Source organism: Lithobates pipiens, unplaced genomic scaffold (genome assembly GCF_037356315.1).
Source record: "Lithobates pipiens isolate NorthernLeopardFrog02 unplaced genomic scaffold, aLitPip1_a1.2 Scaffold_18, whole genome shotgun sequence".
Taxonomy (NCBI): Eukaryota; Metazoa; Chordata; class Amphibia; order Anura; family Ranidae; genus Lithobates; species Lithobates pipiens.
Genome location: NW_027507758.1, coordinates 91,409,198 through 91,433,963, shown reverse-complemented (window position 1 = coordinate 91,433,963; position 24,766 = coordinate 91,409,198). Strand labels below are relative to the sequence as shown.

The 24,766-nt window shown below is 46.0% G+C and overlaps 1 protein-coding gene across 2 annotated transcripts in view; it reads left to right on the top strand.

Annotated features, from left to right (window-relative positions):
• Positions 1-24,766, top strand: part of TASP1 (taspase 1) — a 377,732-nt gene that overhangs the window by 55,760 nt on the left and 297,206 nt on the right. For both annotated transcript variants that reach the window (XM_077485912.1, XM_077485913.1), the window contains 2 exons: positions 3,660-3,780; positions 21,910-21,994. In XM_077485912.1, the coding sequence (XP_077342038.1) occupies positions 3,660-3,780; positions 21,910-21,994 (206 nt within the window). The remainder of the gene's footprint in view (positions 1-3,659; positions 3,781-21,909; positions 21,995-24,766) is intronic.

Sequence of the window (24,766 nt, the reverse complement as noted above, 5' to 3'; positions counted from 1 at the left end):
GAGCTTGAGCAGATACTATGGATAAGAGAATGGATTCCCTTCTAAAGAAAACCAGGGAATCAATCATAGGAAATCTGAAACCAGAAATGGCTGTCACAGTGGTGGCCCGTAACCTGGTGCATTGGCTTTCCCAAATTCAGGCTCATATTGAAGTGGGAACCGCCAAGGAAACTATATTGTCATCTTTTCCTACTATTTTGTGAGGAGTGGTAACATAGCGAATGCGTCCTCAGTCTGTCCGCATGTCTACCAGAACTGTGGCTCTAGCCAACTTGGCCAGAAGAGCCCTCTGGCTAAAAACATGGTCCTCTGGTGGGATCCCATTGACGGCAGATTTCTTTTTCGGCCCCGGCCTAGAAGTTGTGCTAGACCGCACAGCAGACAAAGACATCCTTCCCGGTTACGCGCAAACCCCCAGTTCAGACAAAGAAAGGGTTTTGTCCACAGAAACGAGGGGGGGGGGGGGGGGGCAAGCCTGAGGGGGAAAAGTAAACTTTCATTATCCTGAACAGGCCCAAAAAAGCCGGGGAAGTTCCAAACACTATGGGAGGAAGATTGGGGATCGTAAGGAGAGCGTACTCCTCGTCAAACACCTTCTTAGGTGTGCATAGAAGGCCGAGACCCTACTGGGGACGTTAAAAGAATTGGAGGAACAAAACGGAATATGCAGCGTTCCAAAGGGGGAGGGAGGTGGGAGTTTTTACTCACACATATTTGTTGTGCAAAACCCCTCAGAAAATACAGACTGATCCTAAACCAAGAACCCCTGAACAAGTCTGTATCCTACAAGAGGTTCTGTATGGAATCGAGTTTTACGGTGAGAGCCTTGCTACACCAGAATTTCTACATGGTGTTGCTAGATCTCAAGGATGCCCACCTCCACGTCCCTATCTGTTGTTTAGCGGTAAACATAGGAGAAACAATCCATCTACAGTTTCAAGAGCTTCCATTTTGGCCTATCCTCATTACCCCGAATCTTCACAGAGGTCATGGCAGAAGCCATGACTTTTCTGCGACTCAAAGGAGTCTCAATAATAGCATATCTGGATGACCTGCTCCTCTTCACAGCATCTCCAGAACAGTTAACCAGAAATCTGGACTGACGAAAGAAAATCCGAACAGGTCTGGGGTGGCTGCTGAACCTGGAAAAGTCCAGCTTGATTCAATCTCAGCGCATTACCTGCCTAGGATACCTGCTAGACTCTACTCGGTTGAGGGATTTTCTGCCGGCAGAAAAATTACATAAATTGGACAAGGCAATGGCCTCTCTTCAAAACAACCCACAGGTCTCTAAGGGCAGTAATGTCAAGTCTGGGTCTACTAACATCAACCATTCCAGCAGTTTAGTGGGCAGGGCTACATTTTCGTCCCCTCTAACCCTTTGTCCTAAAAACATGAGACCACAGCCAGGAGTCATTAGACACCTTAGTATACATTCCACCTCAGGTAAAAAGATCCCTCTGGTGGAGGAAAGTGGTAAACCTGTCGCAGGGTTGTCTGTGGCTCATCCTGGTCTCCAGGGTGGTAACCATGGACGCAAGCGGCAAAGGCTGGGGCGCACACTTAAAAACCCTACTGGCACAGGACACCTGGAGGGACGAGGACCTCAAAGGTCATCCAATTGGAAGTAACTAAAAGCCGTTGGATTGGCACTCCGGTCCTTCAGGAGGGGACTACAGGGCCACCACATGCAAGTGCGCTCAGACAACTCCTCGGTAGTTACATATGTAAACGAGCAAGGAGGCACTAGGAGTTGAATCCTGTTGACCCTAGCAACAGAAGTCCTGAGTTGGGCCGAGGCCAACACAATCTCCCTATCGGTGTTTTTTTTTTAAAGGGAAAAGCATGTGGTGGTGGGCTTTCTCAGCAGAAATCGGCTGAGAGAGGGTGATTACGTCCTCAACCAGGAAGTTTTCAATCTCGTATCCAAAAGATGGGGGTCCCCCAGTGGGGGACCTCTTCGCATCAAGGGACAGCGCAAAAAAAACCTTTTTCTTCTCCTTAAACAGGTGGGAAGACGCACTAGGGGTGGATGTGCTAACACAGCTGCCATTTCAAAAAAATTCTCTGCCTTCCCGCCACCGGTCTTGCTACTGGCAGTGCTGAGAGAATTTCAAACGGAGAACACCTCTCTGATCTTGGTGGCACCACATTGGCACAGAAGGTCCTAGTTTTCGGTTCTCAAACAGTTCGTCAGCAGTAGAATCTCTGTGGTTACTACCACTCCGAGAGGATCTCCTTTCACAAGGCCTGGTCCTTTGTCCCCAGGTATGCCGATGGAACCTACTGGCCTGGCTTCTGAGGAAGGGTTATTAAGAACAAAGGGTTTTTCAGAAATGCTGATACGCTGATGGTTCAGGGTAACCATTGGCCATGCCTATACGCTGGCAGTAAAAAGTTCCTGTTGGTAAAAAAGCACCCTACTAGGGCTATGGCGGCTTCTCAAGTGGAAAGGGCTGGAACGATGCCAGAACAAATTTGCAAAGCAGCACTGTAGTCCAGTTTCAACACCTTTTTGTAAAGAATTACAGGGGGGACCTGGTGTCGGCAAATGAGCAAGCCTTTGGGCGAAAGGTTTTGCAAGCCATAGTCCCATCCTAAGTGGTAAGTTCTTGTCTATCCTCTCATTGCTGCTGTCCTGAAAGACGGAGAGGGAAAATTCAAGTTACGATTACCAGTAACTTCTTTTCCAGTAGGCTTTCAGGACAGCACTAGTTGCCCATCCGAATTTATGGGGGGTCTTGGAAAACCTCAACGCAGGCACGGTAGTAATATGTGATGGTATGTTATTAATGTGTTCTTGTGTCTCCCCAGCTGGCCGGAAGTACTCTTAGAAAAAAAAGGAAGTCTGACAGGGGGAAGTGGAAATTTATGGGCTGGCACAGTATTAACTGGGGAGGGGAGGAGCCAGGTTCTCTCATTGTGGCTGTCCTGAAAGACTACTGGAAAAGACGTTACCGGTAAGCGTAACTTTAATTTTGTATACTTCTGAGTGCTGGCCGTTTTCCTGTGAAAAGAATGATATTCTTACACCCCTTTCACACCAGGGCGTTTTGCAGGCGCTATAGCGTTAGAAATAGCGCCTGCAATCCGCCCTAAAGAAGCTGCACCATTATGTGTAGTGTGAAAGCCCCGAGGGCTTTCACACTACAGCGGTGCGCTGGCAGGACGTCAGAAAAAAGTCCTGCCAGCAGCTTCTTTGGAGCGGTGAAGGATCGGTGTGTTTACCGCTCCTCCACCGCTGCTCCCCATTAAAATCAATGGGGCAGCGCTGTATCACCGCCGGCAAAACGCCGCTATTGCAGCGTATTGCCGGCGGTTTTAACCCTTTTGCAGCCGCTAGCGGGGGGTAAAAGCGCCCCGCTAGCGGCCGAAATGCGCCGCAAATCCAGCGGTAAAACGCTGCTAAAAATAGCAGTGTTTTACCGCCAACACAATGGGCGGTGTGGTGTGAAAGGGGTCTTATTGTGTATAAGAACTCCTATAGCTATTAGTTCAGACATTATGCATCTGCTGACTGCTGAGCTCTCCCAATCTTGGCATAGTCCATACCTGGTATCACTCAGGCCTTGTATTTTAAAGGGCTTACTTGGTAAAACTTTTCCAAATGTTGTTATTATTGTCAGAACTAACTACCTTTTTTTTCCCCCTCTATATAGGACTCTCCGTTTACAAATGCAGGAATGGGATCGAACTTGAATCTCCTGGGAGAAGTAGAATGTGATGCCAGTATAATGGATGGAAAATCTCTGAGTTTTGGAGCGGTTGGATCTTTGAGTGGTATGCTCCATATACAGTAACAGTTTCTTATGCCTCTCCTGCCATGAATTTCAAGTCTGCACACCAGTTTCATCATTTATGAAGTGGTCTCAATCTTACCACTGAATAGGTGATTTATTTTTTGGTGAAAGCAAGAAGAGGAGTTGGTGCCATTTAAACCCAAAACGTTTCTCTTTTTGTATTTGAATTTTTAACGGTGTTCTTTATCTATACTGATGCATCTTTTTTTCCTTCCCTATCTTATATATTAGATACTTGACCCTGCCTTCTCTAATCTCCTCCCCTTTTCCTCTTTCACTGTCAACAAAATGGCAACCAATTCTGTGACAGTTGTGTTGTCCACATCCTGCCCATACTCCATAATCTCCCCTTTTTCAGTCCCTTCACTGTCCTCTGTTCAAGCTGCCCCATCTGATATTTGACAGCTGATGGACGGCTCCAAAGTTAGGACTGCCGATGGTACTATTAGGAGTCATGATCGATGGGGGATTCCTCTCTCTAGTTTAACGGTCTCATGTTTCACACAAAGCGCAGGCTTTAGCAACGTTTCACAAATAGCTTTTACCAGCAGCTCTGCTGGCAAAGGCAATCCATGAACCATCCCTAAAGCTTTCTGTGAAACATGAGACCAGTAAACTAGGGAGAGAAATCCCATATCGATCATGGCTCACTGTGTGAGAACACAGGAAAGAAATTGCAGTTTGCATCTGAGGTGAATGAATGCATGAATTACTTGTATAGCGCTACCTATACGAACTGAATCGCCTCAGGGCGCTTTTCTTGCCACCGGTGTCCATCTGCAGCTATTTATGCGGTCCTTTAACCTGTAGAGGTTTCTAGCGATCTCCACCCAGCGACCTCACACTATGGTGTGGAGCTAGTGGAACAAAGTCGCATGACAAGCCATTAAAAAGGTACCCTATTTTATGCTCCATAAGACACACACCTAGGTTTTAGAGGAGGAAAATATGAAAAAATATTCGGAACCAAATGGTTTACTAAAATATTTAATAAAATATAACAAAATAATAATCCTACACTGACAACCAATGTAAGGGGGCACCCTACACTGATCCCAAATGTAACTAACTGGAACATTTACACTGACCTCAACATGACAGGAGTATTGACATCAGCCACCAATGTATTTGAAACATTTACAGTGACCAGAGATGTAACAGGTGTATTTATAGCAACCCCCCCCCCCCCGTCTCTCTACTAATCTCTGCATTCTTTTCTGCCTCTAACTCATCTGCTAAGCTCTGTTTCCCAAACCCTTCCTCTACTAACCTCTGCACTCCAACCCCTCCTTCCCATTCACCTCCGCACACCTCTGCTCACCTCTGCACCTCAAACCCCCCCCCCCTCTTTGATTACCTCTACATGCCCCCATGCTATTCACATCTTCTAGGTGGGCATCATGCAGAGGAGAAGGTGTCATTTGCATATGAATTGCGGCGACCGTCCTCATTTACATAACATTTCCCACATGATTTACATGTGAAAGCTGATCCTGTGGGGGCTAATTAAAGAACAATACCTTTTTGTTTCGCTACCTCTAGCAGGGGAGAAACAGGATTTAGCTGGGGCAGAGAGATCCACAGGCGTTCTGACGCCGAAACGATCCCCCTATCACGACTCTGCTGGTCAGTATTCGCTCTATAAATCACACAGACGTTTCCCCCTGTGTTTTTTTATTTTTGTTTGGGATGGGGTGGGGAGAGTGCGTCTTATGGAGCCAAAAACTATGAGACATGCATTCAGATCTAATACTATATAAACATGAGATAAAGCAAACAAAGCAATGGGTTTAATATCACTTTAACCGCTTCCCGCCTAGCCTATTGTAATATGACTGCTTGGTGGGTGCTCCTTGGATCCTGGAGGACATCATATGACTCCCCCCCCCCCCCCCCCCCCCAGTTGCTCACCTCCTACGCACTCTTACAGTCGTCACCCACGGTATGCATCAGACAAAGCGGATGACAGATTGGTGTACCGAACCAGCTCCAGCATCGTGACCAATCACTTGACAGTTGTACACCATGAATGGCTTTCATTCATAGCCAATGATGTACTATTGTGTGGTCTGTGATTGGCCACAGTAATCACATGGTACAGGCAGTCAATCTATCATGCACTGTAACATGTAATAGCTGTGACCAATCCCAGCTGTCCCAACAGTACTTAAGGGCTATGAATGGATGCTATGCATAAAAAGGATTGCTTATAACAGCTAACCACATGCCGACCGTTTGGCGGCAGAATGGCTCCCCTGTGCTAATCGCTGTAGCTGTAAAATATAGGGGGGCGAGCGCGCGCTGTGCCACCAAGGAGCCGATGCGCATGGCCATCCGCGATTGCTCCTGACATCAGGAACGGGGAACTGTGTGTGTAAACACACAAATCCACATTCTGTCAGGGGATAGGAGACAGATTCTGTGTTCCTTGTATATAGGGACACCGATTGGTCTATCCCCCCCCCAGTCAGTCCCATTCCCCCCACAGTTAGTCCCATCCCCCCCACAGTTAGAATACACACTGAGGGAACACATTTAACCCCTTGATCGCCCCTAGTGTTAACCCCTTTCCTGCCAGTGACATATATACAGTAATCAGTGGCTATTTGTAGCACTGATCACTGTATAAATGTCAATGGTGTCAAGTGTTCGATCTGAATGTCGCAGTCCCAATTTAAAAATTGCAGATCATCGTCATTACTGGTAAAAAAAAATGCCATAAATCAATAACCTATTTATCAATATTATTATTTCTTTTTTTAACCAAAAATATGTAGAATACAGGTCGACCTAAACTGAGGAAAAAAATCATTAAAAAAAAAGAAAAAAAAAAAAAGAAAAAAAGTGGGATCTTTATTATAGCAAAAAGTAAAACATATATTTTTTCTAAATTGTCGCTTTTTTTTTTGTTTATAGCACAAAAAATAAAAACCGCAGATATGATCAAATACCACCAAAAAGAAATCTCTATTTGTGTGGAAAATAAGTCATCAATTTTGTTTGCATACAGCGTCGCATGACGCAGTGCCGTATCGCAAAAAATGGCCCGTCAGGAAGGGGGTAAATCCTTCCGGGCCTGAAGTGGTTAATCACTGTTATACACAATCAAAGTGTTAAAAGAAAAAGTAAGAAATCCTGATCAGTTTGGTAACACTGCACTGCTCTGGTTACCGTATGTAACAAAAAATAATACAAAAAATATTGTGTAAAAATAAAAAAATAAAAATAAAAAGGGAAACATGCCCAAACCAATTTTATAGCTTTCAGCACTCACATTTTGAATAATTACTCAGTTATGCAGCACTATACCCAAAGAAAATGTTTATTTTTTTTATTCACACAAACAGAACTTTCTTTTGGTGGTATTTAATCACCACTGGGCTTCTTATTTTTTGTGATAGAAGTAAAAAAAAAAAAAGCAAAAATTTTCAAACAGTTTCTGTTATAAAATTTTGCACATTAGTAATTTTTGTTCATAAGTTTGGGCCACAAATTATACTACTACATATCTTTGGTAACAATAACCCAAATTGGTGAATATTATGTAGTCCGTGTGAAAGTTATAGAGACAAGCTATAGTGCAAATCATAAAAAATTGATCACACCTGATGTACTGAGGGCATATCTAATTTCTTGAGGCCCTGAAATGTCAGGACAGAACAAATTCCCCCCAAATTACTTACTTTTTGGAAAGTAGACATTCTGAGATATTTAGTAAGAGAGGCATGGTGAGTTTTTTTTTTTTTAAGTTGTCATTTTTTTTCCCCCCACAATTCTTGGGAAAAGTAAAAAAAAATATATATTTTTTTCTTTACACAAAATTGTCATAAGTTTTTCTCACACACAGCATGAGTATACTTCCAATTACACCTCAAAATACATTCTGCTACTCCTCCTGAGTATGGCGATACCACATATGTGGGACTTTTTCACATCCAAAAACCGTGCATAAAATAAAATGGTATGTAGTAAAGTCCGAGCTGATGCCTTGTAGATAAAGTCATTCAGTATACCCAGCAGCCCCACCTCTGGGGTTTGGGGCACCGGGAAAGCAAGATGTTCCTCAAAAAATTGAAACAGGTCCTTCCAATACGATTCCAGTCTAGGACAGCTCCAGAACATATGATATAAATCAGCCTTATCAAATGTACATCTGGGACACAGAGCCTCAGCTCTCAGACTCATTCTAGGGAGTAGGTATTTATAGAAAAATGTATGATCTATTGTAAAATTACCCCGTAAATTTTCAAAGGACTCAAATACGTTTCCCTTAATTATATGGGACAAGCGCAATATATGCCGCCGGGTCCACCATTGGGAGTCTGGATGCCCACATAATTCTGGCAGACTAGGATTGTCCCATAGTGGGGTTCGCGGTGACCTGTCAGGGGTGGTGATTGAAAGCAGTTTTTCCCCCTCTCCAAGCTAGTAAACCCACTCCCATAGGGGAAAACCTAGAGCACCTAGAATGTAGTGCCCTATGCAATACATCATTGACTGTGTCAAACGGTGCATGTAGGATTGACATGAGAGTGGCGGAAGGGGTCTGATGGTTGGAATGCAGCCATTCATATACATAGGTAAGTTGGGAGGCAATGAAGTAATTGTATAAACTTGGGTGGGCCAGGCCTCCTTTCAATTTGGGAGACTGTAAAGATGTCTTGGCTATCCGCGGATGGGAATTTTGCCAGATAAAGGAGGACACAATAGACTCTATTTTCATAAATAACTTCGTAGGGAGATAAACCGGAGCAGCTCTAAAGCAGTATAAAAATTTAGGGAGGAAGATCCTTTTGAAGACGTTGATACGTCCTATTAAGTTGAGAGGGAGGGTTGCCCATGTTTGTAGTTTGTCAACCATCTGTTTTGTAATGGGGCAATATTTAAGTCTTCATATTTGGGGAGCTCGTTATGAATCTGAATGCCCAGGTACTTAAATGATTGAGACGTCTGAAGCTTAGAAGTTTTCAAATAATCATAGGAACTGTGAGGGCCAATGGGAAAAGCTATCGACTTATCCCAACCAACCCTGAGACCAGACACATCCCCAAACTCTTCCACCACCTGCATAAGGCCACTGAAGGAGCCTTCCATACCATATAAATAAATCAAGGCATCGCATGCATACAAAGATATCTTCTCCTCCAGCATCCCGAGTCGGATGCCGCCAGGGCCAAAGGCTCAATGGTGATGGCGAACAGGAGCGGAGACAGCGGACACCCCTGCCTAGTCCCCCTATGCAACCGGAATGGTGAAGAGACATCTCTATTGGTTCGCACCCTTGCACTCGGTTTAGCATACAGCAGGCGAACCCAGTTTGTAAATTGTGGGCCAAATCCCATGTTAGCCATAGTCTCCCACAGGAATGACCAACACACCGTATCAAAAGCTTTTAACACTTCAAAGGTTAACACCAGGCTACCAATTTTGTCCCTGCATGCTCTATGGATATGTAGATATAATCTGTGTATATTATCAAACGTGCTACGTCCAGGCATAAAACCAGCCTGATCTGGCGATATCAAGGTAAGTATAACTTTTTGCAAGCGAAGAGCTAGTATCTTGGCCAATATTTTTGCGTCGTTGTTCAGGAGGGAAATGGGACGGTAGGACTCGCATAACAGTTTATTTTTTCCTTGGGCTTGGGTAAAACCACAATCGGAGCTTTGTTCATTGAATCAGGAAGAGATCTCTGGTTCAAGGATGCACAGTAAGTGCAGAGTAGTTTAGGAGCTATCAATTCAGTGTAGGTCTGATACCACGCCGAAGGGATACCATCCAGGCCCGCAGCCTTCGAGGGCGGTAGGGGACCTATGCCTGTTTCCACCTCTTCAAGAGTAATTCTGTTCTAAGAGGTCCCTGAGTGTCCTTCAGTCCAGGGAATACCAATGATGAGAAGAAACCCCTAAAAGTAGCCTCCGAGGGGGGTGCCGGATCGTCATATAATCTACTGTAGTATGAAGCAAATTCCTGATTAATAGCTACAGGATCCTCGGTAGTGGAGCCATCAGCCAACTGTATAGCAGAGATGGAACTATCCAAATATTCCGTATGGGCAAGAAAGGCTAGCAGTCTCCCGTTCTTCCCCCCGTGTTCGTGTAGTTTTGCCGTCAGGTGTAGTTGTTGTACTTTAGTCGTGTCTACAAGATGTAACTGCAACATCTTATGGGCATTAGTCAGCTCTCCACGGGTAGTCTCTGTCAGGTTTAGTGTGTGCCTACGTCTAGCCTTCTCTAGGGATTGCTCAAGTTCCGTTTGTTTGGCCCTCCCGGCCAGTCTATGGTGCTTAGTGCGTTATATGTACGACCCACGCAAAACCGCCTTAAAGGCGTCCCACGCGGGGCCTGCTGCTGTTGTGTCAATGTTAGTGGACCAATAATCTGCCATATCCGACGGGATGGCCTCCTGTATCCCCGGCGTGGATATCCACAAGGGACTAAGTTTCCACACCCGAAACGAAGGACTGTGTCCCAGGGTAAGGGTAACCTGGAGTAGCAAGTGATCCAACACTGTTTGTGAAACGTATTTAATTGCCCTGACAACCGACAGAAGGTCCCTGATGGCCAGTGCATAGTCCAGCCTAGATAGAGAACCGTAGGTTTTAGATTGACAGGAGAATATCTTTTCCCCCGGGAACTTCCAACGCCAAATATCTACATATCCATACGCCTCACACCATTTACTAAATGAGCCACCCAACACACTTTTAATGCAAGGATTTTTGAGCCCACCAGATGAGTCTCTTGTAGGCAGAGAACATGCGGGTGTAATCGTTTGATCTGCTCAAACACCAATGCACGTTTAAATTTAGAATTCAGCCCTCGCACATTCCATGAGCAAATGTTTACCTCAGCCATGGGGGGGTCGGTGTCATCACATAAGCGGAAAAATTTGGGCGCAGCCTGTCTGGGAGCCCCAGGACAGTCCCCCGCCAATCAGCCAGAGTCACAGCACCTCCAGTGGGACAAAGTGACACACACACACACACATCCATCCAACTGCATCACATACCGCTACCAGACTATAGACAAAAAATAAAGAGCTGCCAATCAGCAGCAACAACCCTGCCCTGCTCCCACGGAAATGGAGCGGGCTTGTACCCAAAACTAGGGCCATGCATGGGGCGCATGGCCTGATATCCATGTGGTTAACTGTAACAAGTCAACTTCACCACTGAGTGGCTCAACATCGTTCTCCTAGAGCAGCTCCCAAATACTCAGCCAAAAAATGGGGGAGTAAGTTTGTCGCGCAACAAAAATAAACATGGTCGATCCCATTATGTTTAAACAAGAGCAACGTAGACCCACCGCTCAGACCAGAGGTGGAGATAAAAATGGGGAGAGATGGGGGGCAAAAGAAAGCAAGGACGTCGACCGTCCGGGCCAACATCCTTCAGGCAGGGTCACGAGGGGGTTGGGGTAGGGACTCCCACCATGCGATGACATTCTTGGGTGACTGGAAGAAAATAACTTTCTCTCGATGGACAATACGAAGGGTAGCCGGAAATATTATAGAATACTGCACAGCATGTTCTCGCAACTTTTGTTTAACAGACTGGAATTGTGCCCTTTGTTTGTGGACAGCCACCGAATAATCTGGATACAGTGACACTGTAGCATTGTTAATCTTCAAACTGTCTTTTGTTCTGGCCGCACGCAAAATAGCGCCTCTGTCCCTGTAGTTCAGCAACCTGATAACCATGGTGCGTGTCGGATTACCTGCAGGGAGAGGTCTGCCCGGGACTCTGTGTGCCCGTTCTATCACAAAGCAAGGGGACAGTATTTCACGGCCAAACTCCTGCTCCAGCCAACTTTCCAAAAAAGCCACTGGGTCAGACCCCTCCACCCGCTTAGGAAAGCCAACCAGCTTCAGGTTGTTTCGTCTGAGGCGGTTCTCAAGGTCATCTACCTTGTCCTCTAGGGTAGCTATTTTACCCCCCCCCCGCAGTATTGAGTTTAGGCAATAAGGGGTTAACTGAGGCTTCCAAGTCACTAATACGTTTTTCAGTTTCTTTTACAAAAGGTTTATTGAAAAAATTTCACATCAGTGAGACAATACAAAGAAAGCATAAAGTTGCCAATAATAGTACAAAGGCATGTGAAATGTTGCATAGGAACATAACAATGGTGGACTCGTGTCCGGCCTAAAATAGTCACATAGAAGCTTCTAAATTGGTCGCGACACGCAACCACACCCCATAGAGCAAAGCTAAAGGGGCATAGGGACGGACAGAGTCCAATTATGCGATGAGGCGCCAATATCTGAAAACCATACAACAGTTAGAAAGAAAAAAAAAAAAACGAGCAAAAATTCATACATCGCGAACAGACGGAGTTGGGCTGTTTTCAGAAGGGGAATAAGAAGAAAACCCTACTAATGGGCATTGGTGCCAGCGAACAGCCTGAGTGCATTGCGAGACAGATATGATAAGAGAAGGAAAGAAATGAGAAAAGAGATAGCAATAGAGAAATAAGAAAAGGAGAGAAAGGGGGCAGAAAGAAAGAAAAGGGATAAAGAGGGGGGGGGGAGAAAAAGAGAAAGGGAAGAGGGGGGGCGGGGGGGGGGTCCCTGGAGCGGGGGAGACATCTAACGATCAAAGGGAGAGGAGTACCGGATCAAATCTGGATGGGCGGGTATAAGCCACCCAGGGCTGCCAGACCCGAAGAAATTTAGCATGGGTGTCTGATGTTATCGCCGTCAGTTTTTCGTTCACCATGATATCATTCATGCAGTTTTTAACAGCCTCATAGCTAAGGACCGGAGTCTTCCAGGCCCTTGCTATTGTGAGTTTAGTTGCAGTAAAGAGATGCGCAGCTAGCTGACGCTCCGGACGCAGGAGTCCTGTAATCGGTTTCCACAAGAGGGCCTCAAAAGGGTCTCTCCTAATATCCACATGAAAGAGTGTACGGAGTAGAGCATATACTCTGACCCATAGTCTAGTCACCCTGGGGCAGGTCCACCAGATGTGAGCCATAGTGCCCTCCAACGAGCATCCACGGAAACATAAGGGGGAGCAAGACGGGATAAACGCCGCCAGCCTCGAAGGGGTGTAATACCACCTATAGAATACCTTATACGCATTCTCCAGAAAAAGAACATTTCTGGAACATGTAGGCAGCGCCCTGGTCATGGCCTGCCAGTCCTCCGGATCAAGCTGTTTACCTAGGTCAGCCTCCCATTGAAGGTGATAGGGTCGGAGTGGCGGCTTTGTAGACGTTAAAATAGCTGCATAAATGAGGGAGATCAACCCTGGAGCGTGGGGCCGAGATCTACAAAGGCTCTCAAAAGGGGAGAGCGTGTAGGGAGCCGATTGGGGCCCAATCAATTGGTGAAGGAAGTGCCTAATTTGAAGGCAAGTATAAAATTCCCTGAGGGGAATATCATGGGATGACCGGAGGGCTGCAAAAGGGATAATTTTAGTCGGGGTGAGCAAGGAATGGACATCTACAAAACCATGATCCGTCCACCACACAAACTGACCGGGATTATCACAACCTGGTGGGAATAGGGGGCAGTGTAGAAAACGGAGTAACGGGAGATGGGGAGATTGGAGACCTGCAGAATATTTCGCCGAATCCCAGAGGCGAAGAGAATGGGCCAAGCCTGGGCCTATGTTCGGTGGGCGTTGCACTTTCGGAAGCCAGGGGAGGGATGCTAATGGAATCGGATGGGAGTCCACCATATCAAGAATTGCCCAGAGGGGCATTTGATGACGTTCATGTAGGCGGGCCAGAGGAGCGATACCCGCTGCCGTGTAATATGCATATAAATTGGGGACAGAAAGACCACCATTAGCCTTACGGGCATAAAGAACTTGCTTTTTAATCCGAGGCTTCGAAGAGCCCCAGATAAAGCGCATAATTTTGCGTTGGTGGATTCTAAGTACATGAAGGGGTACGGGAACCGGCAACACCCGGAAATAATATAATAATTTTGGAAGATAAGTCATACGCACCGCCGCTATCCTGCCAAACCATGAAATTGGGAGAGTTGACCAAGAGTCAAGCAAACCCATCAGTTTCCGAAATAAAGGGGGGTAATTTGCCTGGTAAAGGTCCGAGTATTTAGGCGAAAGTCTGATTCCCAAGTACGGCAAAGAGGATGTCCACTGAAAAGGGAATGCGGCCTGTAGAGATTCCACGTCAGCGGCTTGTAAGTTGATGGACATCGCCCTAGATTTCGCTGGGTTAACTGCCAAACCAGACAGCGCAGCAAAGGTATCCAACAAGGAGAACAAATTGGGAAGGGAAAGCCTGGGGTTCGTGAGCGTCAGCAGAATGTCATCTGCGAACAGTGACAGTTTGTGCATAGAGCCCGCAACCTCCACTCCCGAAATGTCCGTATGTGACCGAATTGCTTCCGCCAGGGGTTCTAACGCTAAAATAAATAATAGTGGAGAGAGTGGACACCCCTGGCGAGTGCCCCTACGTATGGGAAAGACCGGCGAGTCATAACCATAATAGCGCACCTTGGCCTGTGGAGAGTCATAGATAGCCGAAATCCAGCCCATAAAGGACGCCCCAAAGCCATAGTTGGTAAGTACCCGCATCAGGTAGGACCAAGACAGGGTATCAAAGGCCTTGGTCACGTCTAAGGAGAGAAACATTGTCTCCAGAGACCTAGTGTGCGCCAAATGTTGGACTTGTACTAGCCGTCTAATGGCATCACCAGCCTGTCTCCGGGGGACAAACCCCACTTGATCTTTTTTAATGAGTCGGGGTAGGAAGGAATTGAGACGAGTAGCTAGGATTTTTGTTAATATTTTCATGTCAATATTGATCAGGGAAATTGGCCGGAAGTTGGCCCAAGAAGAAAGGTCCCTATCCGGCTTGGGGATCATTACCACATTTGCCGTTAACATCAGCGGTGAGAAAGAATGACCTCCCTTCACCGCATTATACACAGCCGCCAAGTGGGGGGCCAACACCGCAGCCAGCTTACGGTAATACAAAGCGGTGAAACCGCCCGGGCGCTTCCCCTCCTTCAATTCTTTAATGCACTGCAGGACCTCTGAGACCTGTATGTCCCGGTCCATAAGCGACATCTGAGGAACCGTTAAGGAAGGCAAGGATAACTCCTTTAGGAAAGCACCCAGGTCCAGAGCGGAGGTTGGAGTCGGGGCGGAATAAAGTTTGGCCAGACGATATCTAAATTCATCTAATACTAGTCGGGGGTTACCCGTCAGAGTGTTATGGCGGGTGCGCAGGGTGATGGGCTGAAATTTCGGAGTGAAGGTCCGCAACCTTCTAGCCAACATAGCATTGGGTTTGTTTGCCCTGGCGTACCACCTCTGACGAGCCCAACGGAGGGTGCGTTCTGCATCATCCGTGAGGCATAGATCCAGGTCTACACGAGCTTTGTCCAATAGCCTACGGTTTGCTAAAGAAGGGGAGTGTTTAAAAGTTGTAGAGAGAGCCTCCAACCTTTCCTCAAGCCTACAGCGGGTCTGGACCCTCTCCTTCTTCCTCTGGGACGCTATACGAATGACCTGTCCCCGAAGGACGGCTTTATAGGCCTCCCAGAGCACCACCGGGGAGGACACTGAGCCAACATTTGTTTTAAAATAATCCTCAGAAGCTTTGTGAAGGCTCTCAAGTATTGGTTCCAGAGAGAGAAGAGAGTCGTTCATAACCCAAGGGGCACCCTGCGGCTTAACACAAAGGGAGTGGCAGATGGTTAACACCGGATCATGGTCAGACCAGGGGACCGTCAAGATAGAAACAGAGGCTACTAGAGGAAGATGCTTACGTGGCAAAAACATGTGATCAATTCTGGAATGGGAATGATGAGGGTGGGAATAGTGCGTATAATCCCTGCCAGTAGGGTGGTATTCCCGCCAGAGATCAATGAGATCATGGTTTTGTAAGGCCTGCAAAAATTTCGTAGCTGATGGGGAAGGGGATTTAGGGGCCGGCGGGTAGTTGTCCATGGAAGGGTTGAACGTCACATTGGAGTCACCTGCCAAAAGGAGAACACCTCTCTGGTGGGCACGCAGCAGGGAACAGACATGGGTCAGAAAGGGGCCAGGGTTATGATTCGGGGCATAGTAACTCATAATGGTAACCTCATTATCTTGGATGGTGCCCTGCAGCAGGAGGTACCTGCCATCGGGGTCAGCTAGCTGTTTACTGCAAAGGAACGGAAGTGATTTATGAATGGCGATAAGGACCCCCCTCTGCTTGGTAGGGCCATTTGCTAGGTAAACTTGGGGATAATGCGCAGAAAAATATTTGGGGAAAGAAGAAGAAGAAAAATGTGTTTCCTGCAAACATGCAATGCCAATTTTAAGACGCTGGAGGTATTTAAATATTTTAACCCGCTTTTGAGGGGAGTTCATACCCTGAACATTCAGGGAAAGCCAAGGAAGTGCCATCATGGCGGCTGTCTGTTACAACACATCTCCTGTTCCCACACCCCAGGGAGCGAAGGGAAGGGGGAAAGGAGCGGGAGGAGAGGGGAAGAAGGGGAAGGACGAGAAGGAAAAAAGAGAGAGAAAAGAGAAGAGATACAGAAAGCAGAAAAAGAAAAACAAGCTCGACAGGGCAGATGAAATGAGCTCAAAGATGTACAAAAACGTGGGCTGAACGGCCCACTCAGGAGTGTGACCAAGGCCGAGAAACCCATCTCAGCCAAGTGTACACACGTCTAGGGGAGCAGTGGTCCGTCGGACCAACCGGCCTAAATTAAACACATGAGAACAGTAATATGAAATTAACATAGAGTAGAACTAACCAAAATATGAAAACCTGAAACAAACAAATATAACCAAAAAACAGCAAAAAGAATATGGGCAGACCTGTCCCACAAAAGGGCGGGCGTAAGGGATCGCCCAAGCCCCCAGAGAGGGCAGCTAAGCCACCACCACCCAGGAGGCCGGACGAACACCCTCAGCCAAGCCACAACCTCCGCCCCCCCCCCCCCACCCGAGTGGGAGGGGGAGGGGTCCAGAGGTCTAGAGATGCGGGAAAATTAGCCTCTCCATAAACTACCCGTGGGGAAAAACTTCCCAACCATCACCCACCCTCCACCCCCTTCTGCAGTCCCTTACCAGGGTCCCACCCGGATAGAGCCACCAGGGAGCCCAAAAAAGGAGCAAGAAAAAAAAATAAAAAAAAGGGGGGGGGAGAGTCAAACTGGTGGGGATCCGGGTGGCAACGTCAGTGTCAGTATCGCCCTCGGCCGTCAGTACAACAACAAGGCGGCCTGCCCCGGGGCATTCCCCTATGAGCCGAAGCAACAGTGCAATATCAAATTACAGTCTGAGGGGGGGGGGGGCCCGGGATACTTCACCAGAACTCTGTGTGGAGAGCCATAGGGGGAGAACAATAATAAAAAAAAAAAAACACTGTACCAAAGAAGAAAAAAAAAAAAACAGCTTTTATAAAGTAACGACCCCACGGCTCGAGAGCTGGTAGTCAACTGATGAGATAGGGCATCAAAAAAAGAGAAAACCAAAAGATGGGGGGGCAAACCTCTTCATCCTTTACCGGATAGCTGGAATCTTTGGGCTTGCAGGTCCCGAAGAGCCTGGGATCCAGATTGGGACCGCTGGGATGTCTGCGACGACTTGCGGGGTGGTCTGGAAAGTCCTGGCCCGGGGGGGCCGATCTGGGGGGGTCCGGACGAAGCCTCAGGGGAGGACGAAGGGATCTCGAGCTGGAGGTCAAGAAAGTGGCGCCTCAAATCCGCAGGAGAGGAAGCCTGAAACTGCCGACCCTGATGGGAAAAGGTAAGCTTGAATGGAAACCCCCAGCGATACTTGATTCCCTGTGACTGGAGGACTTGGAGGTAGGGCTTGAGGTCTCGGCGCCTAGCAATGGTGGCCGGAGCTAGGTCCGCAAACAACTGGAGAGAATTGCCTTGGAAGGAGAGGGTCTGCTGCTCTCTTGCTGCCTGCAGGAGTCTCTCTTTGGTGCGATAATAGTGGAACTTAATGACAACGTCTCTGGGGGGGCCCTCGGTGGGCTTAGCAGCCAAAGACCTATGGATGCGGTCAAACTCGAGCCTCTATAATAATAATAATAATAAATTTTATTTATAATGCACTTTCCATCAAAAGACCTCAAAGTGCTACATAATTACAATAAAAACAAACAAACCGCTTAATTTACAAAACATTTGCTAAAAAGAAAAGTCTTCAACCCCTTTTTAAAATTTTCAGTAGACTGAGAAACCCTCAGACTATCAGGCAAAGCATTCCACAGACGTGGGGCAGCAGCACAAAAAGCCCTATCTCCCATGGTTTTCAACCTAGTTTTTGGAACCTCTAAACAATTCAAATTAGTTGAGCGAAGGGAACGCGGTAGATTTTGCAATCTAAGAAGTTCCTTAAGATAAGGTGGAGCTTGTCCATGTATGCATTGATGCACAAGAAGAGAGACCTTATACTCAATCCTTGTAGAGACCGGCAGCCAATGAAGAGGGGGATCTCCGGGGCCAATTCCTGAAAAAAAGCTGTGGCGGTGCCCTGAAGGTCAGTGAGGGACTCAGGAATACCCCTAATACGAAGGTTATCCCTCCGGGCCCTATTTTCAGCATCTTCTAGTTTGTCCCGCAGGGCCGCCAACTCCGAGGTCAGTTTATCAACCTCCTCTTCATGGCCCTCAAGGACGGTAGTAGCTAGGTCCATGCGGTGCTCCAACTGGTTGGTGCGGTGGCCTATCTCTTTAAGGCCCCGCACGAATTCAGAAGAAAGCTTACGGGATGCCGCAGTGATTTCATCCCGTACGATGCTGCGAAATCGTGTTAGGAGGTCGTCCGTATCAGCCGGGGGGGGGGGACTTCCCCCATCCATGGGGAACAAGTGTAGGCTGTCTGCGGGGGACGATGGACCCTCCACTGAAAGCCGGGTTTCGTCGTCCGGGTCCGGAGGCTCCGGCGCCATCTTAAGCATACCTCTGGCTGAGGCCTGAGCGGACCTACGATGCTGCTGACTCTTCGGCGGCTTCTTCGCCGAGCGATGCATCACCAGAGCCCCCGCGGGATGTTCCGAAGCCGGCAGGGGTGAGTGTGGCACGGGAAGGCTGCGTCTATGTCAGATTTGGCCGGTGTTTAAGATCCGACGGCACGGAGCGAGGGAGTCAAGCTGCCATCTCCATCGCCCGCGCGCATGCGCCCCCACGTTTTTCAGTTTCATCCACCCTTCCACATAATTTCTGGACATCCTGCCTTAGTAGTGTAAAGTCACTTTTGATTTCAGCCACTGTCCCCATTAGAGCAGCATGGTTTACCTTAATGGTGCAGCACCTCCGCCAGCGTAGGCCCCTTTTCTCTCTCCCCCGCCTCCTCCCCCATCGAGATCTGCGACAACAGGATCGGAGGGTCAGGCTGTCCTGGGGAGGATGGTGGAGAGGCTTCCCCGAAGAGATCCGGCGTGGAGGCTGGGGAATCACAAGGCGCTGTGGCGGTGGTCCGGCGGCCATCTTGGCCCGAGCGTGTGTATGTGTACATACATTCGCGCCGGCGGCTGCCTTCTGCGTTTGCCCATCCGCCGATATCACCGTCCGGTGATGCGGGGGAGTCCTCCTGTGCAGGCGGCGTCCTTCGTGTGGCGGAATGTGGGGGATCAACCAAGGATGGAGCAGGATTGTAGCAGGAGATGTCGGAGCTGCACAGAAAGACGTCCGCTCACATGACCACCTAGGCCACGCCCCCTACATGCTCAGTTTACAATCACTTTAATACACCCGTATTAAGAATTTTGAGATGGTAAGTCCATTTAGTTTCTCTTCTGGAGAGTTCCTTAACCATGTTTGACCCCATCCAAGAGAGGTAAATTCCATCTATTCCCCAGAATTGTAAACCGGAATGATCTTGTTTGTGTGCTTGATGGAAGTGAAATGAAACCCTATGCTTCTTAAAACCATTCATAACGTTCTGTATGTGTTCAGCTATACATTTCCTCCATCTCCTTTAAAGTGATACTAAAGTCTTATTTTTTAACAAAAAAACATGTCATGCTTATCTGCTCTGGTATAGTGATTTTACACAAAGCAGCCCAGATCTTCTTCTCATGTCCCTCTTCAGTACTCTTGGCTCCTCCCTCCCTGTTGAGTGCCCCCACAGAAAGCAGCTTGTTATGGTGGGCACTGAAGCCAAGCTGCAGCTCCCTGTGTCCATTCAGACACAGAGCAGCAGCCTGGTTCTGCCCCCACCCCTCTTTCTCCTCATTGGCTCACTGACTTTGACATCAGCAGGAGCCAATGGCATTGCGTTGCTGTCTCAGCAAATGATTAGGGGAGTCTTGGACAGCTGAGTCTCTTATGCAACATCGCTGACTCTAGATGGTAAGTATTAGGGGGGCTGCTTCACACAGAAGGTTTTTTTATCTTAATGCATAGAAAACCTTCTGCCTTTACAACCACTTTAAGTACATTTTTGATGTATTTATAAGCACTTTGTTGATTTATCACAGCACTACTTCATATTCAACTGATGTACCGTATTTATCGGTATATAACACGCACAGGTGTATAACACACACATTCATTTTAAGAGGGAAGTTTCAGGAAAAAACTTACATTTTTGTATTGGCGTATAACACGCACACGCTATTTGCACCCGATTTTCATGTACAAAAGTGAGTGTTATATGCCAATAAATACAGTAAATGTGGGATATGTTCAATACTATACTGAATTGCCAACTGCATGAGAATATAGTAAGGCAGATTTAGTCGGGAAAAGGGTGGGGGGTTGGGTCCTGAAAGGAACAAAGTCCGACATTAACTATTGTCTCATCAATAACAGCATCATGTGTGATTGGGGACACACAACAATCACATAGTGGGGTTTTCTCAACCTTGAACCTTGCCCTAGAGCAGCCTACACCAGTCTGGCCCTAGGTCACCAGCAGTTCACTCTTACAAGCCTGTGTTATAAGGTGATTGGCCCTACCCTGAAAAAAGTCTTGCCTCTGAACATTTTGCTCTGTAGTAACTTAAGAGGGATTTCTGAAGCAGTAAGCTGTTCTAGTCAATGACCCAGCCATCTCTTGTTGTAATAGAAAGCTAATGTTACTGGTAGAGGATGTCCCTGTATTCAGTGGACAAGCAGTTAGAAGCCCTCTTTAAGATCTTATTCTCCCTAACAGCCTCTGCTATTTAACCTGTTGCTGCAGCCATATCATGCTGCCAGTCTGAACCAAGTCCACGGTTTAAGACACTGAATTTGTACTGATGGATTCCTCTATCCTTCCAACAACTGTATTTATGACCCAGCAGATTTATTTTGCAAGATATCCAGGATGGGCCTTCTTTCAGTACACATGAGGAGGACCCTTTGTCTTAATAGTTGGTTTGCAGATCTTCCTTACAAGCTGTGTCTTGTGTGGTTGCTTTTTGAAGAGGGGCACCTTTCTGAAAATCCTCTTGTCTTGAACACCAGTGGTAAAAAAGCTCCTAGCATCTCTCTCATGTTTCGGGGTCCAAATCCAATCCTGGAATGCAGTTTGGCTGCATAAACCAGGCTTCCAAATGAACAAATCCTCCCCTCAATAAGAAGGTGGGTGGGCAGTGGGTGCGGGAAGAAACCCTGCCTGCTCTCACAGGAAGGGGGGTGATCGGGGGGAGAGGGCAGGAGCTAAAACATGTTGCATATTCCACCAAAGATATGAGTGAAACATGTAGCGTGTTAAAACGTGAGATATGCCTGTTAACGTTACAAAATATAACCACCCTTTTAGAATACACCCACCGTGTTGAACAATGTTTAGTTGACTCAAGTTCTGAGAATCAGCGTTTGCAATAGTTGGATGCAGACATTCACTTCAGAAGGATGACTTTTTAAATTGTGAACATGTTAGTGAATTGTAATGTTACAAAAGTTCATAAAATCTGGAAACTATAGATGTGACGTGAATGGAAAGCAGATGTAAACATAATGAAAATAATCCCTTGCTCTTTCTTTACATTCAGTTGTTGAGCTGGTTGATTAAGGTTTACCTGGCATTGTGAACCCTTTTATACATTTATTAGAATGACAAATGTTGGGATAGCTGATGCTTCAGGCGTTTTTAAGTGTGAAATATTATAAAGTTTCAGATTGTATTGTGTTTTTTTGATATTTAATATTTCTTTTTAATTATGTTGATCTCTTGAATTTTGTTTAAGGTATAAAAAATCCAGTGTTGGCAGCAAACAAGTTACTGTTTGAGGGACAGAAGGGAAAACTCTCAGCTGGCAGGATTCCACCTTGGTAACTATATTTCCTAAGAACTCTTCTAGACCTTCTAAGCATTTCAAGTCACCATATAACCACACTGTAGTAATATTTTATAAAATAAACAACTTTCCTATAGTGCAGTTCAACACTTTTTAATTGATTTATGTAAATGGTGCTGTCGTCCAGCATGATGTAGTGGAGGCGATTGCTAAAGACAGATTATAAGAGGTTGTTGGATACCTGGTTGCATCTCAGCTGCTCTCCCATGGCAGGGAAGTACAAAGGTTAAATGGTTTAGTTAGTTTTATATCCATTATTATTTGAGCTAGTTAAGCTCCACATCACAGCTATGGATTTGTAAATTAATCAGCAATTTTCCCTTATGACACAGAGGAGAGCCATTTATTTTATTTATATTTTTCGGCTAAACAACGCTTTCTTTTGATTTATATTATTTTCCAAGAGTTGTCAGATTTTCTGCACAATAAGGCTCCTTTCACATGGGTGGGCTGTCAGTTTTTCAGGTGGACCCGATCAGGCAATCCAGTGCCCTCTATGGAGCGCCGGGTGTCAACGAAAATATGTGCGTTGACGTCGTTACTAAAAACAGATAGATGGGGCTGGCATGGCAATCGGGTCTAAATGCATTTATATCTGACCGGCCCATAAAGGAGAGTGGGCTATGTCTGTGTCCGCTCTGCATGAGTGGACACGGACAAGCCACCTACCTTCTCAGCAGGGATCAGTGGACATATTCCCCACTGATCAGCCAGAAACTTGGCGGAGTCTGCCCCCTTGTGAAAGGGGCCTAAATCTTATCCCACCTCTAATGAGCTTTTAGGCAAATTTTTAAGCCACCTCACCCCTTGCTAATGGGAAATGCTAACAGCTGAGTGGGGCTTTCAATGTGCTACATAAATTGCTCAAGACTCCAAAAATATATAGATTATGACTCGTTATTTATTAACCATGCTTAAAAGTATTTAGACCTACATTAATTTTCTGTTCCCTAATCAGGGATGCAGCATATACAGTATAATGCATTCAAATTACAATTTCCTCCTTGCACTTCCCCCAATGTCTAAACCCTTATTGTGTACAATATGTATGACCAGTAGTCCAGAGGCTTAACTTTCTTCACACAAGTACAAGTCTTCTTTCTATTGCAATGCAGTTCGCAAATATAGTGTCTTCAGGAGGACAGGTGGAGGGAATTGCTATAACGTCATATTAATATTAGAATTGGGGCCAATACATTTACATATGTGTACTTTTCTTTAATATTAATGCTCCTTATGCTCAGTTTATCAGACTTTTATAATAGCTATCTCTATTGCCCACCCAGACTGCTGGCCCTATGAATAGACTAGAGTGCACACCAAATGAAGAAAATAACAGGCCCTCTGGGATAGCTAAATGGTAACTGCAATCCGTGGGCATATGATGCCCAAATATTACTGTTATAGTCCTGCAAAATAAAATACAATTTTTACCTCTATCCTGCTACCAAAACCTATTTTCTTTGTCAAAAATAAATAAATTTTACCTAATATATCATATTTAGATTCCTTCATATTGTATATTGTGTGTACTGTAGATATTTACCGTCTTGCTGTCATTTGGGAATAAATGGGTATCCCTCCTGTTCTCCATTACTCTAGTACTCACTAGGCAAAATATTTTCAAACGGTAATAATCAGAATTTCTAGCTGGCTATAACCCTTCTGATTATCATTAACCCCCCTCTTTAAATGTATCATCATATCACACATCCCAGAGGGCTATAATATGGTAACTTGGTACATAATCTAAACCAGCAAATGAGAGCCCTGAATTGCTACTATTCGACTTTTTTTACAATGTATTCCCAAAGAGATACAGTAGTGATAATTTTTTCCCCACAACATGGTATTTGAGACTAAGCCAGGAAAATCCAGGTTAACTAAATAAATCCAATAGCTTTGATCCAATGCATCCGATTTTTACTCAATAGTATACATGGAGCTTATTGAGTACTCGCATACTGATGTTGAAGCGGTGCCCACAACTCAACAGAATCGCTTCTTTTGATCCTTTTACCCCCCCCCCCCGCAAATATGGTGTCTCCAGCTGTCAAGCAGGGCATCTGATACCATTGTGGTGCAACTGCGGCCTCCCTACCCATATACTGTGCATCCCCCATCAACACCACAGCTAAGATATTGCAGTTTCCTCATCCTTCAACTGCCCAGTGGGAAGGGGGGAGAGGATTGGACGCTGCCCACATTGACATGGATTACTTGCCCATCTTTAGCCCCATTCTAGATCTGTCAGAGCACAATAATACATTTCTGCCACCCTAGTCTCTTCTCTATGAGCACGTTCTTGTTAGCTCGTTAGTACTGTAGCACAATTGATTGGCTCCTTGTGTGCTTTAACCCTCTCCCTGTCTGAGCTGTGGTGTGCAGTGCTTTAAGAGAGGCTAATACCAGTTCAATTTCAGTTATTTGGACTGCTTGTGTTTAAAAATATACTTAATGCTACATTATATTAACAAATATAGGATGCCATTTTTGTGTTTTTTGGGTCCTTTCACGCATGTGTCATTGTGTCATCTGTTCAGTAACATTTTTTGCTAAGAAAAACATGATAAATATGAATTCATTTCACATCAGTTTGCACATCCGTCTTCAGTTTAGTTTATAACTGTTTGCAGTTAATTTCTGTTTAGTATTACATCAACTTTTTTGCATCTGTTTTATTTGTTGCAGAAAACAATTGTATGTGACAAAAGTAAAAACAAAAGTTTTCTTGCCTTAAATGCAC